The following is an 11,619-nucleotide window of genomic DNA, read 5'->3' on the forward strand; positions in this document are numbered from 1 at the left end:
GTTTTCTTTTCCTTTTTATTAACTTATTTTTATTTCAGAAATTAAAGATAATACTTTGGAGAGGAACATTTTACATTATAGCTAAACATTATTTGTAAAAACCATTGTTTTATAATAAATCCCCCTGTTATAAACAATATTTAACTATGTTACTATTTTGTAAAAACAAAACCAAACAACTTCCCATATCTGGTGGTTAGTGCATTATTTTAAATCCTCTTTTTCTGACTAATGTGATACTTCATGGGTTTTCTGACTAATGGACTTCATGGGGTTGCCTTTGTTAATTTAGGAGCAAAAACCCTTCAGATACCAAGTTCATGCACAATCTTAGTCTTTTCTAGTTGACTTGGGATTGAAAAAGCTTTTGCCATATTGAATAATTCCAGCTATATGAAGTTTTAACAATGGTCTGTAAATGTCACCAGTTTATTGATTCTGTGGAATTTCTGACCTCACACCCTCCCATTCCACCTTCTGATATTTTCTATTTTATGGAATCTTCAAACAACACAGCCTTCTTGCTGTAACACAGGGAGCAGCAGGGAGCCACAAGAGTGATGAGATGCATGTGTATAGGTGCAACATTGCCTATTTGTAGTCCAGTTTATGTATTTTACTAGCTCATTACTTTGAATAATTTTATAGTTTCTTTTTATATCCATCCCCCTATATATAATCCAGAGACAACAGTAGTCTGAGTCTTCTAAAAGTTTTGTAAGGATTAAAATGCTTCAAAGCACATAAGCTATCAATAGACATTAGTTATAAACTACATAAATGTTGTTCATTATCTCCAACTTCACTCCTGTCATTACTACCCCAGCACAACCACAATCTTCACTTCCACCATAACCACCATTTGTTACCATGGCCTCCACCATCATGTAGCCACTACCACTGCAGCTACCACCACCACTACCACCGCAGCTGCCGCCACCACCACCACCATTGTAATCATTTTTTTTTGAAATAGGTGTCTTTGTGTAGTCTCACATATCCTGGAACTAGCTCTGTAGACCAGGTTGGCCTTGAACTCACTAAGATCTCCCTGTCTCTGCATTGTGTCTACTTCCTGTCATCACTTCCTGAGCTTAAAGGCATATATCTCTCTCAAGCAAGACAAGAGATCTCAAGTGCTGGGATTAAAGGTGTGTGTCACCATGCCTGGCTGTTTCCAGTGTGACCTTGAACTCACAGAGATGCAGCTGGATCTCTGCCTCTAGAGTGAGTGCTAGGATTAAAGGCATGTGCTACCACTGCCTAATCTCTCTGTTTAACATAGTAGCTGCTCTGTTCTCCAACCTCCAGATAAGTATTGGGATGCACAATATATCAACCACATTTCCCCTTTTTGTTCAAAATAAAAAAGTTATAGCTAATATAAAAAATATATACAATATATACAGTCAAGAATTACATTAACAATGTCTAGTCCATTAACAATTGACAGATTCAGACAAAAAACTCTAATATATATATATATATATATATATATATATATATATATATATAATGTCCAGTCCATTAGCATTTGACAAATTCAGATAAAAAATTTCGTTATTTATCCTATTTTGGTTAGTCCAATACAAAATTTGTATACAATATAGAAAAATCCAATCCAATGTAAAATATTTAAAACAAGTACTTGCTTTCTAAAAGTAGATTCAGTAATCTACCTTTTTATCTTATTATTCCATATTCCCTCTTTTTTCATTTCTGAGTAGATTCAAAAATCTACCTTTTATCTTATCATTTATATATCCTCCCTTTTTTTCAGAGTAGATTCAATAATCAACCCTTTTATTCTATTATTTCTATGTCTCTTATTTTTCAGAGTAGATTCAAATCACAGCTGGGACAGGTATAAGATAAAGTAGGTTAAACAGCAAATAAGATGGTATGAAATTGGTGGCTTGAGGGTATAAAGAGGGGGTTATATGTGGTCATATTTTGCTATATAAAATATGAAATTCTCAATGAATTAAAAATGGAAAGAAATGTTGATTAATGGCAAAGTGATTGGTACTTCAGTAAGACATAAACATGCTTGACATGTCTAAGTCCTATAACAAAGTTTCAAAACACAGAATATATAAAATATATATGTATATATCTGTATAGACCCAAGAGTTTATATTTAAGAATATATGTATGTGAAAATACATATATTCATACAATGGCAATTAGTGAAAAGAGCCCATCATTTTGAAAGAGAGTGGAGGGAAACATGGGAGGGTTTGGAGGAAGGAAAGAGAAGGGAGAAATGTAATCAAATTATAATCTCAAAATATAAACAACAAAAACAATATAAAAATACGTGTCTTGAAATTGAAAATTATAGATCCATTTCTTGGGATAAAAATAAAAGCAGGGAATTATAATGAGAGGACAAATCTACAATGACAGTTGAATATTTTGACTATCGACAACCTATGCAATGACATTGAAAATTGAAATCACACAATTTCTTAAGAATAGTAGCTCATATTTATAGTCCCATTTCTTTGGAGGCTGAAATAGAAAGATTGCAAGTTTTATGCCAACCTGTGCCACATAGTATGACCCTGTCTCCAAATGCAAAATCAAGAACCAAATGAAAACTAAATCCAAACAATATACTATTAGCTAACTTAAAATTATAGACATGCTTTTTGATCCACAGGATGAACATTTCTTCAAAAGTCATGTCGAACTTTCAACCAATCAGATGTGTCACAGAAAACATCTCAAAGATTCAAACTGCCAACCATGCTAAAAATGTAAGACCTTGTAATTAGTAACACCCCCTTCTTTAAATTATATACACAGTCCACACAGAAGGGAAAAGAAGAGGCATCACTTTGGAATACTTGTCTGTACAACATTGAGCATAACTGGATACTTTGCCTTTTAGATCTGGCAGCAAACTACCTCCATTTATTACAGAGAAATTACATTGTCTAGGATTTTTTACTAATATTAGTTATCTGAAATTATTGGCCATGTTGGATCTTTCTACTCAGATATTCTTCTATTACTATAAAAGCAAATACTTTTAAGACTAATAGAAAAAAATATATATATACATATATATATTATATGCTATGTATTATTTGTAACACTATAAGCACTTAATGATAACATTACTAATACATAGCATTTTAAGACAAATGCAACGCTGAATTACATTCCTTAATGAAAAAATTATTTAAACAATAATTTATTAGAAAATGTACTTTTATGTATAATAAACAACTTTAATCATTCTGTCTGTTGCTAGCCCTCAAATTCCCTGTGTACAAATCTTATATCTCAAGAGAATGACTTCATGATACAATCACACAGATACCAGTCCCTCTTGCATCCACTTGTGTTTCCCATTACAGGACTGAGCAATAGATGCAAGAGGTTATAGTATTGCCTTTCCTGGTTTCCCTTTGTGTGATTGTATTGGTTAAAAGATTCTTTACTCCAAAGTTACCATTCCTAGAATAAATTCCCTTTTGCATCAATTTTTAATGGGTTTCTGATAACAGTATATTTGTTCTTACTTTTTAGGTGTCTTAATGATGATGACTCCCTGCAATCAATCATTTCCTGGCTCACAAGTGATGCAGACAATCCCATTATATCTTTTATCAAAAACTTATGTAATACACCAAATCTTTCCTACTAAATAGTCATATAAATCCATACATTTTCCACTTAACATTACTTTCTGCTCATGCACTTACTTATATCTTTCTTACAAGACTAATCACCCAGTCTAAAAGCAGCACATAGTAAAGAATGTCACCACACATAGGTAAAAATTAAGGTGCTTTATGTTTATTGTTTCTGTGAACATGATTTCAATATCAGTAGAGACAATACTTTTAGAGTGACACAGGGATTTGCTTTAGCCAGGATGAAACTTTGTTATATTGGATGTTTTCTATCCTATCAGTTTTTGGGAGAGATAATTCCTGGTAAGAATTTTCCCTATGGCCCCTTTCATCTCACTGTTCCTAAGAGTGTAGATGAAGGGGTTGAGGAATGGGGTTCCCAGTGTGTACACTAGAGAGATGAATTGATCTTGCTTGGGGTGGTAGGTGGAGTTAGGGCGCAGGTACATGAAGGCACAGCAGCCATACTGCAGCAGCACCACAGTGAGGTGAGAAGAACAGGTGTTAAAGGCCCTGCGGCGGCCAGCTGCTGAATGGAGTTTGAGCACAGCAGCCACTATCAAGGCATAGGTGGTAGCAATGAAAAGGAAAGGTACAGCAATGGCTAGTGTGGCTGCCACTAGCACAGAGAGCTCATGGATATGACTTGTGGCACACACAAGACGCATCACTGGTGGCACATCACAAAAGAAGTGCTCTATTCCCTTAGTCTGACAGAATGGAAGACAGAAGATGAAGACCACAAGCTGTAAGGACAGGAACAAACCAATGACCACAGAAGCCACAACCAAGCGGGCACAAAGAGTTACAGTCATGATGAGAGGATACTGTAAGGGATGACAGATGGCAACATACCTGTCATAGGCCATTGAAGCTAGAAGGAAGCAATCAGCACTACCAAGTCCAATGAAGAAGACCATTTGAGTGGCACAGTTCAGCAGAGTGATGGTTTTCTCTGAATATAGGGTGTTCACTAGGATATGTGGTACCACCACTGCAGTGTAGCATAGTTCTATCCCCGAGAGACTGCCCAGGAAATAGTACATGGGTGTATGTAGGCGGGCTTCTGTATAGATGGAGACCACAATGAGGATATTCCCAGAGATGATCAATGTATAAGCCAGACTGACTCCAAGGAAGCAGAGCATACGTAGCTCTGGGCAGTTGGGGTAGGCTAGGAACACAAACTCCAGTGCTGAGTGGTTCTCCCAGGTCATTGAGTCCACAGGTATTCTCTTTAAAGTGGAAAATAGCACCTGTCAGATGAGTGATATAGTTACCTTATAGACAATGATTTTATTTTATTAATCAAATATAGATTTGGATATGAGAAACAGACTGTATCTTTTATTTTCTGTTTTTATGAAATTTGTTCCCCTGTAAATCTATATACTAACTTCTACCTGTGAACAGTTTGGTAATGAAAGACTGTTAACTAAAACCACCAGAGGAAATGGGTGGATACAGAAAGATATTTTCAGAAGACATGTAGTAACAATCAAATTCTTTCAGCAAACTCATTATCATCAAGAGTTTCTTGAGTCAAAAATCACTTAAGAGTGGTCAGGAAGAATTTCATCCATTATTCACTCATATACTTATTTTTTATAGATTTAACACACACACATATAAATATATAAAATATATGTACTTCAATGTCATTTGAGGCATTAAATCAATGACATGTGATGTGAATTTCATACTCACAGATCATCATACAATAGAAAATTAAGACAGAAAGAAAGAAGTAAGACAGATTATGGGAGGAAGTATCATGAGCAAAGTCTTCAAGTTAGACTTAACAGGGCTCAGATAAGATGGATGAAATGGTATTCCCCTTTTTGGTTTCTCTAGGCTTATCAAATAAGGAGACGTATGCCTCTGACACATTTATATTTTACAATAGGTTTTACTGTAACACATTAAAAACAGGAACAAAACTACTGAAGACCCAAGATAATTTTCAGTGAGTTTGCACCGGACTGTAGAATATCAATCCAGAAACTTTTCTCATATTTCCGTTTATTTTCCAACAACAAATGTGAAATCTAGAGGGGAAAATGCATGTTCCTCAAAAGGCAAAACAGAACAAAACAATATAAAATCACTTCTCAAAATTCAATGAACAGGCCCAAAAATAAAGTATGCACATTCCACTTTTTTTTTCAATAACCAACCTGTATTTAGGAATGCCAAAGAAAGGTTTCCTGTAACTTCATTTCAAATTATCAAATTTTAATATTGATCATTAACCAAAAAAGTCTTTTAAGAGAATATTTTTTCCAAATATCCCTTTTCACCATAAAATTCATTTACAGAAAGCCATGTCAATGTCATGTATACTTTGGGCATGAACGGCTCTCTTCATGAATGTTGTTCTTACAGCTAGGAAATGGTCTCTGTTTCATTTATTTTATCTTCCTCTTTAATTTCAAAAATACTGAGAATATTTTCTCATGATACTTATCAATATTCCTGCTTCACTAAAGTATCAGGATGAAGGGAATTATGTGAGTATGAAACTATTGCTGCTTGTGAATAACATGATTTGTATATTTCTACCAACTGGCTCTATGATGCTAGGTAAACTAAAACTTCTATGAATTTCAATTTCTTAACTGAAAATTTTGGAAAACAATTATGCTTAAGTCGAAAAATTATTGTGAATTTAAGCGGGATAGTGATATGATATAAATTACAATCTATCTTAAGAGAAACAATAAGACATGACCTCAAAATTGTCAGTAAGGTCAAGGACAACCATCTGTATTATTTATATTCTTATCTTTCTATAACACCAAGGTGAACGATGAATAAGATTTTACAAAATAGTTGTACACTGGATAGGTAAACACTCATTTATATATGTGTCTAATTTTTATTTCCATTTTTATGATTGTTTCATAGTAAAATACTTTTTGGGATCTTTATGAAAAATAACTTACTTTCTGAATTTGAGATGCATTGTGAAAAAAATTTTATTACTTAATCACGTAGTATTTTGCTGTCTATGATAAGCAGATATCCAAGGGCTAGCCTAACACCTGTCTGATGATGGAGGGCCAGAATGATGAGTTCTGAGAATTTTATTGAAATCCAGAAAACTATGTCATATTAATCATGCAGTTAATTAAATATTCACAAGAGAATTGTGAAAAGTCATGGATTCTTAGTACTAAAAGGGACAGGAGAAATTACCCAGTATAATTTTCATCAGATAATTGAAACTTAAGGAGATTCTGTACATCAAGACATATTCCATGTACAATGAATCCACTAAATTTCTAATTCTTGCTTCGGTACTAGAAGGTTAAATTCTCTGAAATTTCAATCTGTGATAAACTGAAACTGGCTTCTCTGTGATTTTTATCTACTGTGTCTCTTCTAAACTGTGGCATATTTTCTCTACAGAAACACTTCAGACACTAAATAATTATTCCTTTAATCTGAAGTATTCTTTATCATTTATTTGAAAACTTTTAGCATCATGGTTTGAATTTGTGTCATAATTTATCTTGTTCCTTTCCATCTTGCGTATTTAGAAACACAACATCAGTGACCAAGAATGATTTGAGAATGATTATGCCTGAATATTATGGAGACCCTGATAATCTAGGCAAGAATAGCACAATGCTAGGGTCTAGTGTCACATAGAAAAGAACATTATAGATTTGATATTCAGAAAACCTCAGTTAGATATATACTTTCCTAATAATATGATAATCCTTTAGCAAGGCCATCTTGCATAAATTATCATTTCTGTATGCTTAAAGATACAAAACTAACATTAGCCTAATAGTGCTGTGCTAAGAGAAACATGGGATTGCACACACTTGGTTTGATGCATGAAACCTATGAAGGTGGATAATACATGTCTCCTCTCAATTTTATATGCTTTAGGAATGTTATTACAATATCCACTTCACAAAAGAAGATTAGACAAACCCCAAATGAAGACAAGGTTTCTATTAAACTGCAAACTTGTGAAATTTAAATATTTAGTACATTAACATTAAAGATTGGTGATTAATATTTTGGTCAAGGTAATTAGACTGTGAAGTGAATTCAGAGGAACACTGAGTCCTGGGCTAAAGTATTTCTGACATCCTAGAATCTATTCATAAGGCCATTTTACTCTTTTAACAATATCAATAGTTTGCAAATCAAGGGATAGAAAAAGACTTCTCTTACCTTCAATGTGAAGAGAGAGGGGGACATAATATGTCTGTCTCCTCCACAAAAGACAGGACCTAGAATATGATAGCTGACTACTCTTGTGAACCAGCATGAAAAGACAGTGATCTTGTAGACTACTCCTATGGGATTCAGCCTTCATAGACCATCATAAACAAAATCACAGAAGGAATAAATTGCTTTGTCACCTAGAGTCTTGCCTCATAGATCTAATCTCCCAGAAGAAGGTAGTTCAGTGAGTGGCAATCTATCCCCTTGTTACCAAATAATTCTGAGCGATTTATTACTTAAGGTATATAAATAGGCACAGGAGAATGTATGAGAATTTATAATGAACTGTCAAAATGAATATTAACTAAGCACTGTAAAGGGTACCATTTTTATTAAGTGCATGAAGATTTGTTCCAAACTGACATATTATTAGGAAGAAAATATTCTAACAGAAAACAATAAAATATGAATTTAAATAGGAAAACCTGGAAAAAATAACAAGGAGATAAAAACATACCTCCATGACATAAAGGATTTAGTATCAACCTTAAATGATAGAAAGTGGTGTCTTTTTTTTTTTGAGAAAGTGCAAGATATATCACTAGAACAAATCATAATACTGTAAAAGGCACCTCAGTGTGTGTCAGAACCAAGTCTACAGTGAAAGTGGTACCTTACATATGTTTGACAAAGAAACATTATTGAACCTCTAATGGTAGAGAATTGATGAACTTGTGGGAAGAGAAATGTACACTGTATTTCATGACTTATAAAGCAACTAATATATATCCAATGCAAAAATCAATCCAAGAACACTTTTGGTTTCCTTCTCAACACATGGTGGGATACATATTTCCCTTTTAAAATATACTTTATGTTTTGAATTATAATATAATTACATCATTTCTCTGTCTAAGACACCTTCTGAATGGTTTAATAAAAAGCTAAACCACCAATAGCTAGGCAAGGGAGCATAGACAGCACTTCTGTGCACAAAGTTGAACTGAGAGGAGGGATCTAAGCAAACATTTTCACTATCAGACTTGAAGCAAGTCAAACAACCTGTACTTAGGAAACGTAAAGAGCCACGTAGTAGATTCAAAAATATGGATTAATTAAGTTATATGAGTTAGTTGGAAATAAGCCCAAGCTAAAGCCCAAGCTTTCATAATTAATAATAAGTCTCCATGTCATTATTTGGGAGTTGGTGGTAGAAAGAAAGACTTGCCTACTTGGTTGTATAATATTACTTCAAGTCTGTTTCCTTAGTTTAGAGGTATAATTGCCATTTATGGAAATGTATTTTGTAAGCCTAAAAATACAAAAAAGTAAGAAATTAATTGACATATATGTATATTTGTCTATATGAAATGTTTAAACTTCTAAATGTCAAGAACATTATGTAAAAATATATAAAGCAGATGAGATAATTACAAGGTATCTCTCACATACATCAAAGATAAGCTCTGGATTTATCTTCTATAGTCCTAATTTATTTCTTTATATTTCCCACAACCCCAAAGTTTTAGTTGAGTTATGTCAGATTAAGTTACTGAGATAAATCATATGAAATCATAGCCTCTTAAAAGAACAAGGATTTATTTCTTGCCCATTTTGTCAAAGGTGGTCTATGGGTTTATTGCAGTTTCATGCAAATTTCAATGACACTGTTAGAACAAGGAAAAAAACCTCTGAAATTCATATGGAAGCATAAAAGTCATAATAGGAAAAGGTGTTGGGGAAAGCCAAGAGGAGTGGAGAGGAATCAGCAAAATAAAGTATTTATAGAAATGTATAATAAAACCCAGTGCTCTGTGGTTAAACAAATAAAAATATTTAATTAAGAAATAAGTACAAGTACCACACAATCCAACTAGACCACTTCTGTATATATTCTGAAAGAAATTAAAAGAATATACCACTGAACTATCTCTAAATTCTTGGTTATTGCAGCACTATTTACAATACCCAAGACATAGACCAAGTAAAGGTGCCACACAATGGATAAATACATAAAGAAGATACATTATATGTGCACAGTGGAATAATTTTCAGGTATCAAAATTTACAGCACATAATTTGTCAGTAAGTGGGATGAACTAGATGGCATCATGATAAGTGACTTATTTCAGTCAGGAAGAAAGTATTGAATGCTTTCTTCAATTTTTTGTTAAAAGTTTTAAGTAAAAGTAGATTCTTCTCTCATACAGTGCATCACAACCATAGTTTTCCATCCCTCCACTGCTGCTAGCTCTTCTCCATCTACTTCTACCCCATATCTACTCCCCTCTCCAGCAGAGGACAGCCAGACAATACAAAACAAGATACAGTAAGAGAAGATATAAACCCTCATATTGAAGCTGGACAAGGCAATCCAAAAGAGTCTCAAGACAAAAGAGTCAAAGACTTGCTCCCACTATAGGATTCTAAACATATCATCAAGCTAAAAGCCATAACATATATGCAAAGGACCTGGTAAAGACCAATGCTGACTCCATATTTGCCTTTTCAGACTTTGTAAGACCATGTGATCCCTGATTAATGATTTGGTATGCCATGTTCTCCTGGTAGCCCCCATCCTCTCTGACTCCTACATTATTGCCTCCCACTCTTCTATGTGGTTTTTTGAGCTCCAAGGTGAGGGACCCAATGGAGTTCTCCAATTTAGAATCAAACTCTGCATAGTGTTCAGCTGTGGGCCTCTGTGCCTGCTCCCATCTTTGTTGGAGTAGGCCTTTCTGATGATTAGTGGACAAGGCACAAATCTATGAGTATAAGTATAACAGAATATCAGTAGGAATTATTTCATTGATTTCTCTCTTTCCCTTTCTTTCTTTCATATTTCTGTCTGTCTGTCTTTCTTTCTTTCTTTCTTTCTTTCTTTGTTTTCCTTTCCTTTCTTTTTTCCAGTTATGTTTGGTCTCTGAGCTATGTAGTATCCAGTTCCTGACCATCCAGGAATGTATGGCATGGTATCTATCTCTTGGCCTCATCCTCAAATTAAACTAGACATTGGTTGGCAACTTCCACAAGTTCTGCACCACCATTGCCCCAGAACATCTTGTAGGCAGAGCACATTGTACGTCAAAGATTTTGTGGCTGGGTTATTGTCCAAATTTCTCTTTCAATACCCTGCAGATTACCTACCTAGACCAAAGAGACTGGAACATAGAGGTGTTGCTTGGATTCTAATGGCTCCCTCAGGGGAGGGGTTGAGAAGGTGTGACATCAACAACTCAGACACAGGGAATCCATTGAAAGCAAATAACAAACTCATTTATTTAATAACGGTAGGTCTTATATACCCTCCTCCCAGTGCCCAGTCTCTGTGGTCATCCCTCATTGGCTGGGCATGATCAGGATCTCTGACATCACATCAACTGTTGCTAGGTCCTCAGGCAGACTCCAGGTTGGCTCTTAAGGAGTATGTTATGTGCATACCTTGGCTACTGGTCTGAGCCAATTTCCTCGACCCTATAGGCCTGTCCTACTACATATCCACCCTTTTATTTTTTTACAAGGGCACTTAGCAGGAATCGGAGTGTTTTTGCTCTGGCCTTGTTGATCCCACCTCAGGGAGGCTTAGCAACTGGACTGTGCCTGTCTTAGGTTGGCTTGCCAAACAAGCTCTTACCTAAGTTTGACTACCAGCCCTTGAAGAGCATTCATCCCTGGGGAGTAACCCTGGGTGGAGAGTGTCAGGCAGCCTTTTGAATTTCAGAAAGCCAGGCATGCATAACCTCCTGTGGAGGGCTATGAGTTGGATGTCTAAAAGCCATTAACACCT

General features: G+C 34.9%; 1 protein-coding gene across 1 annotated transcript; it reads right to left on the reverse strand.

Annotated features, from left to right (window-relative positions):
• Positions 1–3,916: 3,916 nt before the first annotated feature.
• LOC128124607 (olfactory receptor 10W1-like) lies at positions 3,917–4,864 on the reverse strand. The gene has a single exon (XM_052761085.1). It carries the CDS (start codon positions 4,862–4,864, stop codon positions 3,917–3,919), a length of 948 nt encoding a protein of 315 aa, XP_052617045.1.
• Positions 4,865–11,619: the final 6,755 nt, after the last annotated feature.

The sequence above is a fragment of the Peromyscus californicus genome, unplaced genomic scaffold, assembly GCF_007827085.1.
Source record: "Peromyscus californicus insignis strain IS unplaced genomic scaffold, ASM782708v3 Scaffold_4__1_contigs__length_199733344, whole genome shotgun sequence".
NCBI lineage: Eukaryota > Metazoa > Chordata > Mammalia > Rodentia > Cricetidae > Peromyscus > Peromyscus californicus.

Coding starts and splice junctions, on each gene's coding strand:
- LOC128124607 (XM_052761085.1), bottom strand. CDS start 4,864: ATGACCTGGGAGAACCACTCAGCACTGGAGTTTGTGTTCCTAGCCTAC.